Raw genomic sequence first — 22,440 nt, forward strand, 5'->3', positions numbered from 1 at the left:
GTGCTAAGTGTTGAGTGAGGCTGGAGTGACTGTGCAGTGGGCCTCCTGCAGAGGGTTAGGCGTGAAGGCTTGGAGCCTTCGAGATCAGCAAGAACTTGAGAGCACACATCTCATGCCGCCTCTCTTCTTGCAGTCCACTGATTTCTGTGTGGTAGGTTCTCCCAGTGTCTTACAGCATTGTCCTGCCCCAGAATTCCTTGCTCAGGTCTTCAGAGACTTCCTTGGTGGAGAGCATGATGCTACCTCCTTTACTGGAACCTGAGACCTCAGCCTACCTCTCCCAACTATTTGGCTGCTTTTCTTAATAGTGACTCCAGAAAGGTAATTAGTGTTTGAATTGGAATGGGGAAGGGCAGACCACAAGGAAAATCAGGTTGCTATTTTTCCTGAACATTTTAAAATGTGTGAGCTTACTATGTTGTTGTTGTTTTAATTTTTATTTATTTATTTGAGAGAGAGAGAGAAAGAAGTAGATAGAGAATGGGTATGGCAGGGCCTTCAGCCACTGAAAATGAACTCCAGATGCATGCACTACCTTGTGCATTTGGCTTACGTGGGCCTGGGGAATTGAACCTGTGTCCTTTGGCTTGGAAGGCAAGCACCCTTCCAAGTCAGCCTGGACTAGTACCTTAACTGCTAAGCCATCTCTCCAGCCCTGTACAGACTTTATTTATTTATTAGAGACAAGGAGAGGGAGAGAGAGAGAGAAAGAATTGGCACGTCAGGGCCTCTAGCCACTGCAAACGAACTTCACCATGTGCATCTGGCTTACGTCAGACCTGGAGAATCAAAATTGAGTCCTTAGGCTTCACAGGCATGTGCCTTAACCAGTAAGTCATCTCTCAAGCCTTGTGTAGACTTTTGAATGAGGGATTATGACAGGGAATTGAACAGTGGGAAGTCTGGTATCTTCTTCCCCCAGCTACCTGTCTCAGGTCTTCAGGTCTTTGCTCCAGCCTCAGCTTCTCAGTGGTGTACTCTCACCTCCCTACTCACAATGAAACTCACATGCCTTTCTTTGTCCTCTAATTCCCTTTGCTCTATTTCTCTTCCAACTGCTAGCATTATCTGATATACCAAATAATTTGATCATTTACTGTGTTCAGTGATATGCCTAGATTTGACACCCAGAATGGATAGTTTTTGACACTTTCCCTGAATGAAATGTCTTCAGGAAGAATTATGAAATTAAATGAATAGTACTCATTTATTATGCAGCTTGAATTGCAAAAGTTGTGTCTGTGTGTTTAGGTATGTATGTGTATATTAAGAATATGTTCAGGCATATGGGTGCACATATGCCACAGCACCTGTGTGGAGGTCAGAGGACAACCTGGTGTCAGTCTTCTCTTTTTGAGACAGGGTCTCTTGTTTTTGTTTTGCTCCTGGACAGGCCTACAAGCCTTCATATCCTCCTGGCTTTGACTTCCATTGCAGTAGGTTTATTGGGATTACAGATGTGTGTGCCACCTTGTGTCTGGATTTACGTAAATTCCAGAAAACCAAACTCTGATCAACAGGCTTGCAACAAAGCACCCTTAACCCCTTAGTCATCTCTCCTCAACCCCCTCATCAAAACGCTTTACTGAGTTTTATTATAATTATGCTAATTAAATAAGAAAACTACACGTTACATTATTCTTTGTTGATGTGAATTATTTGAATTGCGATCATCTGGCTACAGGCTAATTAATTGATTTATTTTTCTAATTAATTGCTTATTAACAAGTTATTTCTTTTCATCAAAAACTGGATATCTCTAAAAGCTACAATTTAGGCAACTCTCATGAAATTATAATGTGTCATTTTTTTCTGCTTTTTAATTTTGCAACATTTAACAGTTTTAAAAGAATAAATTATTTTTGTGTATGTAATGTGATGAAGTGTGTGTATGTGTGTGTGTGTGGTGTATTCACATACATGTGCCCACGAGTCATCACATATACTAGCCTGGTAGGGTGCACCTATCTGGTGGCTGGAAGGCATCAGTAGGTGTTTCCCTCCATTCCTCTTCTGCCTGCTCTTACTTGAGCTGGAGTCTCTCATTGATACTGGAACTTAAATTTTTTTCCCATGAGCCAGTGATTCTCCAGTTTCTGTCTCCATAAGACTGGGGTTACAGACCTGCTTATGTAGGTCCTAGAGCTCAAACCTGAGCGGCTGCACAGTTCCCAAGTTACCTTTGCTTCTTCTGAGACCCAGCAGCTATCCCCTCAGCACGGCCACGCCAAACCCCATGTTGTACACGGCAGAGGGAACCTGTGTGCAGGGACATGCAGGCTGTCAGAAGGAAGTTTGGGGACTGGTAAAATGGTTCACTGTGAGAAACGTGGCTTCATGAGTAGGAAGATGTATTTGGCATCAGACTGCCAAACGAATGATCTCAGGAAGTACCCTTGTAGCACAGAAGACAGACTGGAGTTTAAGATTGCCGAGGGAGAAAACGAAGTGGAAGAAGCAGATAACAACCCCTGACGGAGTTCTAATTTGAGGCAGTAAACATGCAGCAGGCCATGACCTTCACCAGCGCTGTCCATCCACACCGCAGGGGTATTGTATGTAAGGACTAGTCTAGCAAAACTACTAGAGTGGTGACAGGAGGGGGAGCGGGGAGAGTGAGAAAACCAGAGCATTCCCGAGGCCAGGCCGAGGATTTTGTCCTTCTTCAGGTGAAGTTCTCACCATTCTAGCTGCAGGACCCTATGGGTTTCTACCATAGTATCACAAGCTTCCTGCACAGGCAGAAGTGAGGGGAGCTGCTGACCACCACCACGCAGAACAGGGGAGTGTTAGAACAGATACCTCCTCACCAAAGAGGGCAGCCCAGAGGACAACAGCAAAGAGGGTAAGTAAAACCAAGGAGAGGAGGCCTGAGGGCAACAGCCACCTGGATGGCAGTGCTGCTTCAGCTTCAGTGCCCAACACAGCCAATGGCTAGGAGCGGGAGACCCGCCAGCTGGGATTTCATCCGCCCCAGCGCGTAGCAGAGCAAGACGAAAAAGACCATGCTGTCATCCAGTTTAGGCACAAGAAGGAATGAATACTAGTTATCAGCAATAAGAAAGGAACAGAAGAGCCAGGCGAGGTGGTGCATGCCTTTAATCCCAGCACTCGGGAGGCAGAAGTAGGAGGATCATGAGTTCAAGGCCACCGTGAGACCATAGAGTGAATTCCAGGTCAGCCTGAGCTAGACTGAGACCCTACCTTGAAAAACAAACAAACAAAAAAAAAAAGGAACAGAAGATTAGGGCTGAGGAGGTGGCTTTTAGGTAAAGCGTTCATCGCTCAAGCTGGAGTATCCTAATCTGATCCTCCCAGACCATGGGTAAAAAGGCAGAAGCCTAGACGGCCTTCTTTTAATCCCGGCACACTGATGTGATTCATAGGAGGGAGGCAGAGAGGGACAGGAGAACTCCCAGAAGCTGTGGCACATGCAGCAAAGAGCAACTGAGTGAGAAACCCAGCCTCAAATGAGGTAGAAAGACAGAAGACTGACCCAAGAGTTGCCCTCTGACCTTTGTCAATGCAGTGTGGCTCATGTGTACCCACACAAACTCACATACACTAACATGCATGCACACACGCACAAAGTAAGTAGTGATAGTCAAAGTGATGAACAGAAGGTTGAAGCCAAGGACTTTCAGTGCTTGCTTTTGTCTGTTAATCAGATAGCTAGCACTGTCTGCATTGCCTGTGCTGCATGAGGGTTTTGTTATTTTTTACATAATTTTTGGTAATGACAAAATTTTCTTTGAAAGCTTGCTTTTTTTCTAATTATACCTTTTGAGATTGTTAAATTGTTTCATATTTGGCCAATTTGATATTTTTAGGAACTTTAATTTGTAATTAAAGTTTATAACTTAATTTTTTTTTAGAACAGCAACAAACTGCATGTACCTATTACAAGTCTTAACTGATGAAATTATATGTGGCTTTTTGACTCTGTGGGTGGTAGGCTCCCATAATGTCCATTCCTTCTTGTCCAGAGGCTGTGTTTAGAACTTAGACCAGGCAGGAGTATTTTATCACACATGGATAAGAATCAGTGGCTTATGGCAGTAATGAAAAGAAGGTTGGGCTGGAGAAATGGCTTAGCATTTAAGATGTTTGCCTGTGAAGCCAAAGGATCCAGGTCTGGTCCTCTAGGATAAGCCAAATGCACAAGGCAGTGCATGCATCTGGAGTTTGTTTATAGCTGCTGAAGGCCCTGGCATGACCATTCTCTCTCTCTCTCTCTAATAAATAAAATAAATGAATAAAAATTAAAACCAGAGATGGGCGGATGATGGCACATCTTTAATCCCAGCACTTGGGAGGCAGAGGTAGGAGGATTGCCATGAGTTCAAGGCCACCCTGAGACTACATAGTAAATTCCAAGTCAGCCTGAGCTGGAGTGAGACCCTACCTTGAAAAGAAAAAAAATTAAAAGCAGGTTGATTTTAGTCAGTTTGATTGCTTATCAATTTCCTACAGACAAAACCCCTTCTGTTGCCTGCTTCTAGGGTCAACCACTGCATTACCTACCCTTAACATGTCTTGAGTTACACTTATCATTTATCATTGCCTCTACTCTTACAATACAAGTCCATCTTATATAGCTCAATAGGGTAGGAATGTTGTTTTATTGAGCAGTGTACTCCATGTGGAATACTTGGCATCTAATAGGTTTTCAAAACATACTTGTTAAATGAAGTGGTGAACAAAAAAAGAAGCTTAAGGCCAGGGACTTTCCTCCATTTTTCTCTGCTAACTAATTTGTGAGAGATGTCTATATGTGGTATATACTTTGTTAATGTGAACTGATTTATCTGAATGCTTGGTATGTGGTCCCTTTACATTAAACTCTTGTATTCCCATATGAATTTTACAATTAGCTCAATTTCTACAAAAAAAAAAAAAAAAGGAATTTTGACTGTTTTTTGGATTGGATAGATCAAATTGAGAACATTTGTACTTGTTTTCTATTGTGGATAAACAAATGACCACAGCTTAGGGGATTTAAAAGAACACATTTGTGAGCTTATAGTTCTGGAGTTAAGAAGTCTAAGATGTCTTTTTTGGTGTTAAAAATTGATGTGTGAGCAAGTCAATATTCCTTCTGAAGGCTCCAGTGGGAATCCTAGCTTCCCTTGTCCAAATCAAAGAGGCTGCCAGCATTCCTTCAATGTCACAGTGGCATTTCTTTCTGACTCTTCTGTTCTCTTCTCTTTCCCCTAAAGTGACCCTCGTGATTACACTGAGACCACTTGGATAATCTGGGATAATCTTTCCATCTCAGCAAATTTAGCCACATGTGCAAAGTCCCTTTTACTGTGTAAGATGATATTATCAGGTTCTGGTATTCGCACCCTTGAGGGGCATTAGTCTGCCTACCAGTATCTTAATAACACTAAATCTTTGTTTCCATGAACAAAACATTTCTCTCCATGTACTTATAAGTTCTTAACTTTTTCTCAAAGTTGTGTGCATATCGTGTAGGTCTTGTGCAGGTAACAACAGTGGCTATGAGGCTACAAATGCAATAACTATGTCCTGTCTGGAAGACAGCTTTTACAATACTCCTTCCCATCCTTTTGCTTTCACATTCTTTCTGCTTCCTGTTCTGCAGCATTCCCTGAACCTTGGAGGGATTGATAACAGGATATCTCATTTAGCACTGAGCACTCCACTTCTCAGTACTTTACCCTTCTATGAGTCTTCCCGATCACTGGGCATGTGGCTTGCCGTGATCATATAATGGTTAGTACTCTACATGGGTGAGGAGTTTTCCCAGTAGTTACTCACTGCAAAAAGAAGTTTCTCTAACCAAAGGTGAGAACAATTCGAATCTATGGGCATAAGCATAAATATTTAGAGCTGGGTGTAGTGGTTCATGCCTTTAATCCCAGAGATAGGAGGATTGCCCTGAGTTCAAGGCCACCCTGAGACTACACAGTGAATTCTAGGTCAGCCTGTGCCAGAGTGAGACCCTACCTCAAAAAAAAAAAAAACATAAATCATAAACATTTAGATGGCCTAGCTTTCCTCATAGGGCCTGGGGCCTTCCCAGTTATAGACTTTTGACCAGGTTTATACACTAGGCATGAATTACCTCCCATGGATCAGGCCTCAAATCCAATCAGAAAGGAGTTGGTTACCCCTATAATAGTCATACCATCAGTGTACCAGGAGGTACACCTTGCCTGGCTGGTCAGCTTTGTAGCTCACAGAGTCTGCCACTGGGTAAGTCTTTTGACTGGGTTTTCAGTACCAGGCATGGATTACCTCCCATGCAGGGGGGTCTCAAGTCCTATCAGAAAGAAGTTGGTTTCCTCCTTAACAGACATATCACCATTCCACCAGGTGTCCCGGCTGTCCAGCTATAAAACTTTCAGGATCTACTGATGGCTAGCACCATTGATGACTTATCTTCCTCAACAGACTGCGTATGTCTTTCCAGCATCCTGACAGCTAGTCAACAGGGAAGAGGTTTCCATCTCAGCTCCAGCTTGGTTTCTCAGTGATCTATAGCCTAGGCATGTGAGTCTTCAGCAATAGGGTATTAAAATCTAGTTCTGGTGGGCCACCAGGAACCTTGGCAATATCCTGTAATGTTTTGGAGCTATCAGGGCTTCCCTGGCCAACAACTTGTTGGAAGGATCCCACTCCTGGCACTGACAAATTTCTAATAGCAATATATGGCTTCTAGGTACAATATTATTTACATAGGATACTCCTGCCTAGTCTCTCTCTCTTTAAAACATATATGTTACTTGCTAGGGAAGAAGTAGGTTTTCATTTTTATTTTTATTTTTTTGGTTTTTCGAGGCAGGGTCTCATCTGGCCCAGAATGACCTGGAATTCACTATGTAGTCTCAGGGTGGCCTCGAACTCATGGCGATCCTCCTACTTCTTCCTACTGAGTGCTGGGATTAAAGGCGTGCACCACCATGCCTGGTGTATATAGATTATTAATGATTCTTAAAATTTGATTAACCCTCTTCCCACACCCTCCTGTCTTCAGTCCCCTCCCCTTAGACCATTTCCCCCTTCCCCAGTATTCTACCCTTCTGCTTACATATCTACTGTACCCTTCCCTTAAGACCTCTCATCTCTTCCCTCTCTCATAGCCCCTTTCTAACTTCCTGGTGTCTGCTGACTTTCATTTCAACTCACATATAAATCTAAACATTCATGTCCAAATTTTTATACATGGGTTATGAGGATCAGAGGCAGGCCTTCAGGCTTGCAAGGCAAGCATGTTACCAACTGAGCTCACTCCTGAGCCCTATTCATTTACTTTTGGAGACAAAATTTCATATTGTATACTGGCCTTAAACTTACTATTTAGATGAGGACAAACTTGAATTAAAATATATATATATATTGACAACTTCCATAAGTATAGATAGTATACCATAATCATAATCTTTAAATTTTTTTATCATTATTTATTTTTTATGAGAGGGAGAGAGAACAAGAGAGTGAGAGAGAATTGGCAGGCCAGGGCCTCCAACCACTGCAGTTGAACTCCAGATGTGCGCACCATCTTGTGTGCATATATGATCTTGCATGCTTGTGTCACTTTGTGTGTCTGGCTTATGTGAGACCTGGAGAGTCAAACATGGGTTCTTAGGCTGTGCAGGCAAGAGATAGCAACCACTAAGCCATCATTCCAGCCCCATAATCATAATCTTATCCCAACACCCTTCCTTTCTCCCTCCCAAATCATCCCTCCACTAAATCCCTTTTCAACCAGTCTATCTTCTACTTTTTTTATTTTTATTTATTTATTTGAGAGTGACAGACAGAGAGAAAGAGGGGGAGGGGGAGAGAGAGAGAGAATGGGCATGCCAGGGCTTCCAGCCACTGCCAACGAACTCCAGATGCATGTGCCCCTGTGCATCTGGCTAATGTGGGTCCTGGGAAATTGAGCCTCAAACCAGGGTCCTTAGGCTTCATAGGCAAGTGCTCAGCCACAAAGCCATCTCTCCAGCTCTCTCTTCTACTTTGATTTCATCATTTTCCCTTCCTGTTATACATCCTTGTTACATCATCTGAAGCTTGAACTTCTGATCCTTCTGCTTATCATGCCCTGTTATGTGGTACTGGAGATTGAAACCCTGAGCTTCACACATTCTAGTCAAGTACTCTACCCACTGAGCGCCATCTCTAGCTGTTTATTTGTTTGCTTGCTTTTGAAACAAGATCTCACTGTAAAACCCAGGATGGCCTACAACACTCTGTGCAGCCCAGGCTTGTGTTGAACTCATAGCATTCTACCTGCCTTTGCCTCCTTAAGTACTGCTGGGGTTACAGATGGGAGCCACCACATCTGGATTTCCTATAATTTATGATTTCATATGTATTTTGTGGGCTGGGGGGAAGGCTCAGTAATTAAAGGCACTTGCTTGCAAAACCTATCAGATTGGGTTTGATTTCCCAGTACTCATATAAAACCAAATATACCAAGTGGCCTATGCACCTGGCGTTTATAAGCAAGAGGCCCTCGAGTACCCATGATCTCTTTCTCTCTCTCTCTCCTCACAAATAAATAAAAATATTTTTAAAAATAAAAAAATGCATTTGGTAAACTGTTTATAAGTGTGTCTTGTGTTTTTATATGATATATCAATTTCTATCTTTAATTGTTGTGTTTAAACTTAATATCATTGTTATTACTGATCCAGTTAGGTTTAAGTTTATAATTTTCTTGTTTATTGTGTCTTTGTCCAATCAATTCTTTTTTCCCTTTTTTGTTTTTATTCTGCCTTTATTTGGATTGAGATTTATTTATAATCCCACTATCAGTTATCTTAATGAAATTTAAATAATTAATTCTTGCATAATTACTATTTCCAGCATTTGTCCCTTTATAAAGATCTCAGTTTCCATCTAATTTTGTTTTCCTTCTGCCTGAAGGACTTACTTTAACACTTTTTGCACTGTGGGTCTGCTAGCATTGAATCCTGTTTCCTTTGAAAACTCTTACATTTTAATATCGTGCCTTCACTAGGAATTCCATATTCATTTCTTCAGTCAAAAGCATGTTGTGTATGTATTATATGTCAGATGCTCTCCTAGATATTTGGATATGAGGCAGTAGCCAAAACAGAAAACAACGTCAGTCTGCGTGGAGAGTAAATTCTGCCCAGAATAGACAGATAACAAGTAAGTAAATATGGAGCAACAAAAATAAGTAGAGTTATAAAGAAAACCAAAGCTGGAGAAAGGATAGGAACAGTCTGGTGTTGGCGATACAGGGCTCTTCTGCAAGATGATTGGGAAAGGGTCTTACCTGACAAGATAACTCCGAAGCAAAGATGGAAAGAAGATAGCATCACGCAGATACCTAGGAGGGAGAATTCCAGATAGTCTCACAATTGTAAAAGCACTGAGGTTTATCATAATCATAAATGTGTCTGGTGGCTTCAGGAGGCAGCAAGGAGGCTGGGATGCAGAGGAGCAGCAAGCATAGGGGACAGCAGAGAGGCAGGAGGGGGCAAGGTCATGGAGGGCCTTGCAGGGGTCTTGGAATGAGATGGAGAGGCCCTGCAGGGTTTGAGCTTTAAATGTCATGATTTGACTTGAGTTTTAAAAGGATCATTCTGGCTACTATATAGAAAACAAACTGTGCTGGAAAAGGAAGCCAGGGCAGAAGTGAGGCAGCAGTCAGGAGGTAATTACAGTAATCCGCCTGGCAAGGATGATAACCCAGACCAGCCCTGGGAGAAGTGGCTGGGTTCTTGCTCTCACATGAAGAATTTGCTGATGGATCAGATATTGCTAGCAGAAATGGAGAGATGGTGAAGCCATGGTTTGGGCCTAAAGGAATAGAAAGATAGAAGTAATTTTGAAAGTGGCTTATTGGTATGATTGTCACTTAGGCTGTGTGAGAAATATTTTCTGAGGTGGGAAAAATGTGAGAGTCACAAGGAATAAAAATGAATGAGAAAGTTAGGAGCTCAAGTTTGGGACTGTTAATTTTGAGATGACTGTTAGACCTTTACATAGAGATGTTGATTGGGTAAGTTTAGGTAACTTGGAGAATAAGAAGTTTAAACTGAGATTCTCCTGAAAGTCCTTGGTCGGCACTTGAAACAAGGGTAATTTAGAAAAAATGTGACATCTTTAAAATGAGCATTCCTGTCCAACAAAAGACATGTGTGAGAGTGTTCATAACAGTAGATTTTGTAGGAAACCTGCACTGGAGATAATTCACTAAACAAAAAGAAATGTGGTCTAGCTGAAGCATGCTGTTCTACCATAATGAAAATGAATGTGTATGCAGTAACACTGATGAAGCCAAACATTAAAATATGTAAATGAGACTATGCAGCTAGACATCAGGATGGAGATTATTTTAGGGAGGAAAAAGCATGATTAAAGAGTCCTGTCTGGAAGTCTGGGGATGTTCTGCTGGTTCACCTGGTGGTGATAATATGTTTGCCTAGTCATCACTCACTGGGCTGTATGCTGATGTCTTGGCGCCCTTGGGTGTAGAAGTTAAGCCTGCATGTTAATATCTTCCCTTTCAAAGACTTTGTTATCTAGACTAGAGCTGTGAAAGCTGTGCTTGACTCCTGCCTGTCCTTCTGTAGTCATGAGACATACATAGAAATCCCTCTCAACTATGGTGGGGAGCATAGTATATGAGAAACCAAGTTTCCAGTATTGGGAAAGAGACCACCTAACAACCACTGTAGGAATTAGTGAGGGGTTTATAGTATCTTATCAGACACCTAAATTGTTTGCTTTTGAAGTTTTCACTTTAAAATGAGTTAGGACACAATAGGAAATTATAAACTTAAGTGTACAAGTAAAGATCCAAAACCAGGCTCAGTGGTTAAGGCACTTGTCTGCAAAGTCTAATAGCCCGAGTTTGATTACCCAGACCCATGTAAAACCAGATGCACAAAGTGGTGTAGGCATCTGGAGACTGAATGGCCCTGGTGCACCCATTTTCTCTGTCTCCTATCTCTGTTTGTAAATAAATAAAAATATCTTTTAAAAGATCTGAAACCTCCCAAACTGAAAAGTAGAGCATTATTTCCCAGTAGAATGTGAGCCCTTTGAGTGATACTGAGGTTGAGTTAGTTATATGCTAATTATTTGAACTTTAAGCAATAGTGTGTTTCATAATTTATCTTATTATTTATACAAAAATGTTTATTGCACAACCGTTTTTGTGATTTTTAAAGCTGTGGGATGGAGAGATGGCTTAGTGGTTAAGGCCCTTGCCAGAAAAGTGTGCTAACCTGGGTTCAATTCCCCAGTACCCACATAAAGCCAGATTCTCAAAGTGGCACATGCATCTGGAGTTTGTTTGCAGTAACTAGAAGCCCTGACATACCTATTCTGACTGTCTGTCTATCTCTTTCTGCTTGCAAATAAGTAAAAAAAAAATTACGCCAACTGTGTCATACGGGTATTTAAGACCCAAATCCCACTCCTGTGCTTGCCCTGACCCTTTAATTGCTTTGGTTTCTCACCACAACACCATAGACTGGAACTAGAGACCAAATCTAACAAAATGAAATCAAAAGGTACTAAACCCAAGGTCTTACATGTGAAGTCAAGATGAAGAAAGGGAAAATGGGAATGATCAACAGAGGTGGTGAGATTCAGGATGTTTTGCTTATTTAAGATGACACTTCAATAGGAATTTCCCTGAAACGGTTAACATGGTTCAGGCTGCCTGAGTATAAGCAGCAGGACATGGCCAGATCATACCAAGAGTATTATGGTAACTGTGGCACTGTTGTGAGTGACATTGTCACCCAGAGCTCAGGCAAAGGAAAGCACTCATTTGAGAGCTTATGAGCTTGAAAATGGATGATTGACAAAAGAAGCCAAAGCTCTGAAGTCTCACAACAACCCTATAAGGGATTGTCTCTATTTTCAGAAGGCTCATAGGGGGTAGATAATATATTAAAATATAACTGACAAGAGATTGGCTCCAGACTTACAGCTCTTGACTCTTAGTCTGGTATTCTTTTTTAAAAAATTTTTTTGTTTATTTTTATTTATTTATTTGACAGCAACAGACAGAGAGAGGAAGAGGCAGAGAGAGAGAGAGTGAAAGAGAGAGAGAGAGAGAGAGAATGGGTGCTCCAGGGCATCTAGCCTCTGCAAATGAACTCCAGATGTGTGTGCCCCTTGTGCATCTGGTTAACGTGGGACATGGGGAATCAAGCCTCGAACCGGGGTCCTTAGGCTTCATAGGCAAGCGCTTTACTGCTAAGCCATCTCTCCAGCCCTGGTATTCTTTTTATTTCAAAATACTGTTTCATTTTGTGTGTGTGTATGTTTTTGAGGTAAGGTCTTGCTGTAGTCCAAGCTGATCTGGAATTCACCATGTAGGCTTAGGGTGGCTTCAAACTCATGGCAATCCTCCTACCTCTGCCTCCCGAGTGCTGAGATTAAAGGTGTACACCACCATGCCTCACCTGGTTTTTAATTTTTTTTAAGCATATCTGTGGGCTAGGCATGGTGGTGCACACCGTTAATTCCAGCACTTGGGAGGCAGAGATAGGAGGATTGCTGTGAGTTCAAGACCACCCTGAGACTCCATAGTGAGTACCAGGTTAGCCTGGGCTAGAGTGAGACCCTATCTCAAAAAAAGCAAAAAACAAAAAATAAGCATATCTGGTGTCTTGGGTATATTTTGGTTAGTAGAATGCTTGCCTAGCATGCATGAAGCCCTGGGTATGGTGGGCATGCATGTGATTGCACTTGGGAGATAGATGCAGGAGGATCATAAGTTCAGGATCTTCACTTGGCCACATAATAGGTTCAAGACCAGTAGGGGCGACATGAGACTGTCTCAAAGGAAAGCATATGTGTTATCTTTGAAGTTTCTGCATATGTAAGGGTAAACTTCAAACTATAGGGAAATGATCACAAAATAAATAAAAGTGTTCTGAAGGAATATGGTTATGAAAACATAGACTGCTTATTAGCATTGTGTTTATTACAGTAATTCATTTTAAAATACATTCTTTTTCTCTCTTTTTCAAGGTTTTTGAGTCCAATGAAGAATCTGGGCACCTTTTTCTATCCATAGTTATATCTGGTCACTTCTTTATTTCCCAAGGACAGACACTGCTGGTAGGTCTTGTTGCCTAATAGTTGAATATGCACTCAAATTTCTTTATGTTCATAGCTTACATTAAATTTTTACCCTCAAGCTTCTTCAGTCTTACTGACATTTATTAAGTTTAGCCAGTTAAGCTTTTTCAAGCATGTTTTAACTGTGGGAAATGCAGAAACTGAATATTGCTTTCTCTAAAGGAGTTTGGGATGTAGTGATCAGAGTAGATGGAAGGATGAGATTAGCAGTGGGATGAAGGAATCTTTAGTGATCAGAGGAGATGGAAGAGTGAGATTAGCAGTGGGGTGAAGGAGTCTTTAGTGATCAGAGTAGATGGAAGAGTGAGATTAGCAGTGGGGTGAAGGCGTCTTTAGTGATCAGAGTGGATGGAAGAGTGAGATTAGCAGTGGGGTGAAGGCGTCTTTAGTGATCAGAGTGGATGGAAGGGTGAGATTAGCAGTGGGGTGAAGGCGTCTTTAGTGATCAGAGTGGATGGAAGAGTGAGATTAGCAGTGGGGTGAAGGCGTCTTTAGTGATCAGAGTGGATGGAAGGGTGAGATTAGCAGTGGGGTGAAGGCGTCTTTAGTGATCAGAGTAGATGGAAGAGTGAGATTAGCAGTGGGGTGAAGGCGTCTTTAGTGATCAGAATGGATGGAAGGGTGAGATTAGCAGTGGGGTGAAGGCGTCTTTAGTGATCAGAGTGGATGGAAGAGTGAGATTAGCAGTGGGGTGAAGGCATCTTTAGTGATCGGAGTGGATGGAAGGGTGAGATCAGCAGTGGGGTGAAGGCGTCTTTAGTGATCAGAGTAGATGGAAAGGTGAGATTAGCAGTGGGATGTAGGAGTCCTAATTGGGGAAAGTGATCTGAAGATGGATAGACTTGTTGAGAAGACCATGGAGGCTCTTCCAGGTAGGGAATCAGCAAATGGAGAGGGTTAGAAGAATCAGGTAAAAGAGATCAGAACATGCTCTTAATAATTAAAGAGCCCCCATAAAACTAATTTTATATAGAAGTGTTTGTTCTTTTCATTCTATCTTTTTATTTATTTTGAGAGAGAAAGAAAAAGAGAATGGGCACATCAGAGCCTTCAGCCACTGCTAATGAACCCCAGATGTGTATGCCCCCTTGTGTGCATGTGCAACATGGCATGCCTACATCACTGCATCTGTCTTATGTGGGACCTGGAGATTTAAACGTGAGTTCTTAGGCTTTGCAGGCAAGTGCATTAATCGCTAAGCCATCTCTCCAGCCCCTTTTTATTCTTTTTTAAAAAAATTATTTATTTATTTATTTGAGAGCGACAGACACAGAGAGAGAGACAGATAGAGGAAGAGAGAGAGAATGGGTGCGCCAGGGCTTCCAGCCTCTGCAAACGAACTCCAGACACGTGCGCCCCCTTGTGCATCTGGCTAACGTGGGACCTGGGGAACCGAGCCTCGAACCGGGGTTCTTAGCCTTCACAGGCAAGCGCTTAACCGCTAAGCCATCTCTCCAGCCCCCTTTTTATTCTATGTACTTATTTTTTTAATTTATTTGAGAAAGAGAGAGGATGGGTGCACCAGGTCCTTTAGCCACTGCAAATGAATTCCAGAAGCAGGTGCCACCTTGAACACTGGGCTTATGTGGGTCCTGAGGAATTAAACCTAGGCCCTTTTGCTCTGCAAGTGAGCACCTTAACCGCTAAGCCATCCCTCCAGCCTCTCTATGTACTTATTTTAGGAAGTTTTAGAGTAAAGAAATAAGCAACCCAGACAGGAGGATCACTGCAAGTCTGAGGCCAACTTGAGCCTGATATACATTGGAGTTCCAAAGTAGAGGGAGGGAAGGAACAAGGGGAGGGCAGGGAAGAAGAGAAAGGCAGAGAGAGACAGAGAGAGAAAGAGGGAGAAGAACTACATAACAGAAAATTAGGAATGAAATTGCTTGAAGTTGAGGTTCTACTTAGCATATAGAAACAACATAAATGAAGAGAAAACAATTGTTAACTTTAATCCAATCAAAGAAATTGTACAAGAAAGCAGAGACTTTGCAAGGTCATGGCATCATTGCCTGGGAATACTGTCTACATAGATGTAATAAATTTATATAACAATTTTTTACTGACTATCTTCTTGGGCAGAATTTATTTATCTAACAAATATTTATTGAGCAATTAGTTTATTATGGGCATTTTGTGTGGGGAGGATGCTGAGGATATCAGATTAAATAGCACAGACAAAACCACCTGTTATTGTGGAGTGTCATTCTAGTGAGGACAAACAGCAATAAGCAGAGAGGCCAAATAGATTTAGAAGACACTAACCTTGGCTGAACCCCTTACATTTACAATTATACCATAATGGTAGGATCCCACATGTATATACTGCAACAGTGTACTTTGCCACTTACGTGAAATATGGCTTCATCAGTGAATGTGAGATGACTTGCAAAGATGCCTTTTAAAGCCACAGCAGGAATTTCACTCTTTTGCTCTCTGCCACTGTCAGGGCCAGTATCCATTGTACAATATTTGGTTCCTTTAGCTGCCAGTGGGAATACACCAGATGGTAGCATTGCTACCAAGGGCTGCCTAGCTCATTCTCTGTGTCACTGGTCCTACTAAATGGTGTCATCAATGCAGTTTGGCTTCCTGAGGCATAGGGAACCTCCCTAAGCTCATTTCCTTCCATCATTTTATACCCTGTTGTAAGTATTGTTATAGACCAGCAGAGGTTTCTCTGTATACATGTGGAATGATTTTTTTACAGTGAAGTTACAAAGCCAAGCCTACCAAATGCCAATATACTCATAGCTGAGAAATACGATGCATGTTGCAACACATATATAACTTAGATATTGAGTACTGCTTCCTAGAAAAGTCTTTATTTTTAGAAACCACCTTTGTTGAGGTATAATTCACATGCATAAGAAGGGTATTGATATGTCTGTATTCATACACCAGCACCGCACTTGTGACACCTTCCTATACCCTTTACCTTCTGCCCACTTTGTGCCCAGTAACCAATGATCGGCTTTCTCACAACATAGTTTGGCTTTATTTTAAAAGTCCATGAATCTTAAAAATTATAAGTAACTTAAAATTTTAAATGTACTTATTTGTAAACTGAAAGGTTAAATGTATATATTTACTATGTGTGACATTTTGTTTTGAAGAATATATACACTAAGGAGTGATTAATCACTAATTCACATGTACATAACTTCAGTAGAGGTTTGCCTTGTCTTGAATTTTGTGTACTGGGATCTTGTGTTTGGCAGCTTTCTATTTACATGATGTTTTGAGATTCACCTGTGTTGCTGTGTGCCCTCAGTAGTGCCTTCCTTTTCATTACTGAACAGAGCTCCACTGTGTACATAAACCCAATTTTCTTATTCATTTGACTTTTGACAGACATTTGGATTGTTTCTAATTTTGGTTGTTATGAATAAGGCTACCAAACATGTATACAAGGATTTTCAGCTTTCTGTGTAGTGTGTGTGTGTGTGTGTGTGTGTGTGTGTGTGTGTGTGTGTGTGTGTGAGAGAGAGAGAGAGAGAGAGAGAGAGAGAGAGAGAGAGAGAAAGAGAGAGGTGGTGATTTTTATTTGTGGTTTATGCACATATGTTTATGCACAGATGTGTGCTGCCCTGTGCATGCACGTGGAGGCAGAGAACTTCAGAACTTCAGATGCCCTTCTCTGTTGCTCTTCATATATTTCACTGAGACAGGGTCAATCACTCAACCCAGAGCTGCCATTTTAACCAGCAAGCCCTGGCTATCCTCCAGTCTCTCCCCACCGCCCCTCTGTGGGTAAGCAATTTTATATCCTTTCTGTCCAACCCGTGTACTTCCCAAGCCTTCTTCCTGAAGGTTATACTGACCAGGACATCCTTTACACTGGTGAATAGAAATGATGAGAGGTGAAATCCTTGCCTTGTTCTGATCTTAGAGGAAAGCCTTCCATCATTGGACTTGAGGATTAATTTTAACTATATATTTTATATATATATATATATACATATATATATATATATAAAATATATATATATATATATACACTTTGAGATTGGTCTGTTCGTACTTTTCAGAAAGATGTTCCCCCCACTTAAAGAGTTTGATGGCTTTAAAATGAAAATTGTACATGTATTTAAACTTTAGTGTGATATGTAGATAAACATATACATTATGAAGTAATTGCTGTAGTCAAGCTAGTTAGCATATCATCACCTGATTCCCATTTGTTTGTGTTTGTATGGTGAGAGTTACCAGTAAGCTGGCTGGAGTTTGTTTGCTCTATCTGGATTGAAATTGTGGGCAGGCGAGGAGAAGCTCTTCCCAAGCTGGACTCTGGCAGTTTTTGTATCCATTGGGTATATGATAGCAGCAACAGCAGCAGCTAACAGGCAGGAACAGCAGCAGGTGGTGCCCTAGTGTCACAGCTCTTGGGCAGGACTCCAGTATTGTCCAGCAGAGACAAGTGTTACAGCTCAGAATGAGCCTAAGAAGTCAGGATTCATCAGCCCTTGCAGTAGCTATACCAAGGTATTGATAAATGCTGCCGCCGCCTCTACTGCTACTTGCCAGTGACCTTGAGGTCTCACCCATCTGTGACTGTCACACTGGCCTGCTATGCTACTCCACTTCTGCAGCTCTGCCACCAGCCACTCTGCTGTCACAAGTAGCTCTGCTCCACTGTCACTGCTACTGCTGTGACTGCTGCTGTGTGACCAACTGAGCTGATTCCACCAAAGCTAGGTGAGGTGGCTTGAAATGAACTGTTCCATGTGGGCTTCTGTGTTTTGAATATTTGTTCCCAGACTTGTAGCAGTTTGAAAAAGTTGTGGTGGCTTTGGGAGGTCGAGCCTTAATGGAGGAGGTTTGTTGCTGGGGGCAGGCTTTGGAGTAATATAGCCCAGCTCCAAGTCCAGAATTTAGACTACTTCCTTCCTGCTCCCATGGAGATGAGAGATATTTGCCTGGTTCACTGTACTTGTTAGGCTTTCCCTGCCATGATGAAACTTCCCCTTGAAACTGTAAAGTAGAAATAAACCCTTTCCTTCCATAAGCTGCTTCTGGTTGGGTGTTTTGTCCCAGCAGTGAGAACCTAACAGTAGGCAAGAAAAGACCATTCAAGGGGAACCTTTTGGGCCTAATGTTATACCTAATGTTAATGGTAGGAAGGTATCTACCAGCTGCTTCACACAGTGAGCTAAATAAACTGCTGATGTAGCAGAAGACTGGTTACACTGATCTAGCAGACCTCCATGCAAATGGAGGTGTTCTTTAAACCAATCATAGCATTATCTATTTTGTACCAGCCAAAAAAGTCCTTATCTTAGGTCACCAGGGGATGTGCTTCCCCTCTGGCTTTGGTGGAAATTGTCACAGGGAAAGCCCTGAATGAGTTTCTTGAAACAGTTGTGGCTGAGGCTGTACTTTCAGGAGCTGGAGCAAGCGTCTGTGATTGCTACGAAGCTTCCTCAAGACATTTGTGGAATGTTCAAAATGATTGGCTCTAGTAAAGGAGGGTCCAGCTGTCTGGTCAGCTAATAGTCCTTTTTAGCTCACAGGAGTCACAACAGCAAGGAAACGTCCAGTAGCTGTCAAGTAGTGAATCACCCCCCCCCAGCCACAATAGCTTTGCTTTGTTACAAGAAAAGAATCATCAAGAGTATTTATAATAAACACTTATTATTAACATTGATATTGATTTCAGCAGTGTTTAACAGTGCTTTTAACAGTGCCCAAAACCTGCCCAGTACTCAGAGATAATGAGTTTTCCTCATCTGTCTGAGAATATGTAAGGTGTGCACTCTTAGCAGATTTAAAGTGCATGGTGTAGTATTATTTGTTGTGGTCTCCATGCTGTCTCTTAGGCCTCTTGAAGTCTCTCCATTCTATTTAATGGAACTCTATCCCTTAGACTAGCATCTGCCATTGTGCCCATGTTCTCCCTCACCTCTGATAGCCACCCTTCTGCTCTGCTTCTCTGATGAACTCAACTTTTAAAAAATGTACTTCAAGTATGCTGTGTGTGTGCATGTGCGCACGCACACACAGGGCTTCTTGCCTCTGCATACAAATGCCACATTTTTTCATCTGCTGTATGTGAGCAACTAGTGACTTGAAGCATACACCTTTAGCCACTGAGCCACCCTGAACTGAATTCAACATTTCTTTTTGAGACAAAGTCTTACTCTTAGTCAAGACTGGTCTGGAATTCGCTATTTAGCCCAAGCTGTCTTTAACTTCTAGCAATCCCCCTGCCAGTGCTTTAATTATAAAAATGAGCCATCATTCCTGGCTTGAAGTCAACTTCTTTCGATTCAAGGGTAGTTAGATGATGTAATATTGCCAGGCATGGTGGCGCACACCTTTAATCCCAGCACTTGGAAGGCGGAGGTAAGAGGATTGCTGTGAGTTCGAGTCCACACCTGAGACTACAGAGTGAATTCCAGGTCAGCCTGGGCTAGAGTGAGACCCTACCTGAGAAAAGTTGAAAAATGAAACCATATATATATATATATATATATATATATATATATATATATACACACACACACATACATATACACACACACACACACATATATAAACACACACATACATATATATAAATTTAATATTTCTTTTTGTGCCTTCATTATTTCACTTAGCACTAGGTTCGTTCATACTGTTAGGGGTGGCAGAATTCATTCTGTTGAATGTGTACATGTGGATATACACGACATTCCCTTTGTCTACATATCCATCAAGGGACACTAAGGCTCCATTTTTTAGCTATTGTGATAAGGCTACAGATGGCTCTTCTAAATGCTGACTTCATTTCATTTGGTTATATACCTAAAAATGAGATTGCTGGACCAATATGATGGTTCTCCTTTAGATTTTTTTGAGGAAATTTCCTATGTTTCCTATGTTTTCCATGTGGCTGTACCAATAGTCTGTGTTGCCTGTTCTCTGTATCCTTATCCACAATTGTTTTTTCTGGTCTTTTTTGCAATATCCATATTAGAAGTATGAGATGATATCAAATGGGATTTTTTTGGTGTGTATATGTATATGGGCCTGTGCATGTGCATGCTGGAACACTTGTGGAGATCAGAGGAACAACCTTGGGGTATTGGTCCTTGCCTCCCACCTTGTTTGAGACAGGGAGGGCCTGCCTTGTTGTTCCCCTCTGTGAATGCCACACTAGCTGGCTTGTGAGCCTTGGAATTCTCTTGAGTCTACAGCCCATCACTGTACATGCATTGAGATTGTAGACACATGCACCGCTTGTGTGTGGCTCTGTGATATTTTAAGGTGTTGTCAACTGGATCTGTTCAGTAATCCACAGAAACCCCTTTCAGGTGGGTCCCTGAGGTTGCTTCCAAGAAAGATTAACTGAAGGAGGAAGTCCTTCCCCCAGAGTAGACTCTTCCCCCAGAGCAGGCAGCCCCTCTCACAGGGGGACTTTATATAAGGAAGCTCTGGGGGGAAAGAGCCCCTTCCTTCCTTCCACTTGGCTGCCAGAGCTGCTCGCTGCCTTCCAGTGTGGATTAAAGACCAGTGTGCACTGAAGACCTGCCTGGACCAAAGCCCAGCGGCTCCTCAAGAAGCCTCCAGGCCTTCGGTGCCGGATTGGGACTGCTGAGGCATCTGGCCATGTGGACTGTGCAGCTACAGGGCTCCTTGATTCTCGGGCCTGCAACTGCTATTGGACTATGGCAAGCTAATCCAATAAATCCCCCCCCCTTTTTTTGGTTTTCTGAGATAGGGTCTCACTCTAGCTCAAGCTGACCTGGAATTCACTGTGTAGTTTCAGGGTGGCTTTGAACTCACAGCGATCCTCCTACCTCTTCCTCCCGAGTGCTGGGATTAAGGCGTGTGCCACCATGCCTGGCTAATTCCCTTTTTTATGTAATTCATTTTTTATATAATTTATATAAAGTTCATTTTTTACATCATTCATTTCTAGTGGTTCTGTTCCTCAAGAGAACCATGACTACTACAAACTCTCTGCAGGTTTTGCAAATCTAAACCTCAGTCATCTGGCTTGTGGAACAAATGTGTTTAACTAGTGAGCCACCTCCCCAGCCCCTAATTATGGTTTTGATGATTAATTTCATGTACCTGTAGGCCATTGGTCTGTGTTTGGAAAATTACCTATTCAGATTTGTTTTAATTTGGTGTTACGTATACCCCAACTGTCTGTGTATTAGTTTGTTCTTTATCTATGTATTTGTTTGTTTTTGTTTTTTCCAAGGAAGGGTCCCACTCTAGTCCCATGCTGACTTTGAACCCATAGTCATCCTCCTGCCTCTGCCTCTTAATTGCTGGGGTTACAGGTGAGCTCCACCATGTCTGGTTAAGATTTGTTCTTTACAAGGATACATCAATATGTCAAGAAGAGAGCTGTCTACCAGGAGATGGGTCACCTCCACCTCATCCGCCTGGGCCCAGAAGTCATTACAGAGGAAGAGATGATGGAATACTGCTCTCACCACCAGCCTGAAAACCAGTTTCAGGAAAACGGTGACAGATACTGTGGTCACTCAAACCTCATAAAAACAGAGATCCAGAGTCGACAGAGAAAGCACCACTGAGTCAGGTTTCTATCTTGCTTGCCAAAGCTCAGGGATGAGGGGGCAGAAAGATTGTAATAGCCTCAGGGTGGGCGGGAATACTCTGAGACATGGTGTTTCTCCCATCCCTGAAGACACTGACTGAGGCCTCTTGGTCCCCACAATGAATACCAATAACCCCACCAAAGACCCTCAGCAAAATTGGGGCATGGGGGAAGGGGTCTATGTGTGTAGCTTTTTTATGCAAAAAGTCAATAAATAAAAAATTTAAGAAATATATAAAAATAGAAAAAAAAAAAAAGATTTGTTCTTTAAAAGGTAGAACTCAGTCTTCAGGTCATTAGGGGGAATGAGCCTGAAGGGGACAGTGGAACCTCAGCTCATTCCCCTCCTTCCTTTTGGTTTCCTGACTATACTTGAGCAATTTTTCCCCACTGCCTCTTCCCACTATGATGTTCCACCAGAAGTCCAAAGCACTGGATCCAGCTGGTCAGGGACTGGAGCCCCCAAAACCATTTGCCCAACAGTCTTTCCTCATATACACTGATTACCTCAGGTGTTTGTCACAGCGATGAAAAGCAGACTAACAGTAGGTCCTTTGCTCATTTTAAAATGGCATAATTTAGGTTTTGCTGTGAACTTTGAATTTCTTATGTATTCTGGATATTAAACTCCTGTCAGATTTATGTTTTGCAAATATTTACTGCCATTGTATAGGTTGCCTTTCATTTTGTGGATTGTTTCTGGTTTGCTGAGCTTTAATCATAAATAGGACTTGAATTTTGTTGACTGCTTTTCTGAGTCTATTGAGATGGATCTT

The 22,440-nt window shown here is 42.0% G+C and overlaps 1 protein-coding gene across 1 annotated transcript in view; it reads left to right on the top strand.

The window, feature by feature from the left end:
• The window catches only part of Rec114 (REC114 meiotic recombination protein), a 116,672-nt gene that overhangs the window by 23,084 nt on the left and 71,148 nt on the right, over positions 1-22,440 (top strand). Inside the window, exon 2 of the mRNA XM_045160631.1 lies at positions 13,000-13,089. Within this exon, the coding sequence (XP_045016566.1) occupies positions 13,000-13,089 (90 nt within the window). The remainder of the gene's footprint in view (positions 1-12,999; positions 13,090-22,440) is intronic.

This window comes from Jaculus jaculus, chromosome 10, assembly GCF_020740685.1.
Source record: "Jaculus jaculus isolate mJacJac1 chromosome 10, mJacJac1.mat.Y.cur, whole genome shotgun sequence".
Classification (NCBI taxonomy): Eukaryota; Metazoa; Chordata; class Mammalia; order Rodentia; family Dipodidae; genus Jaculus; species Jaculus jaculus.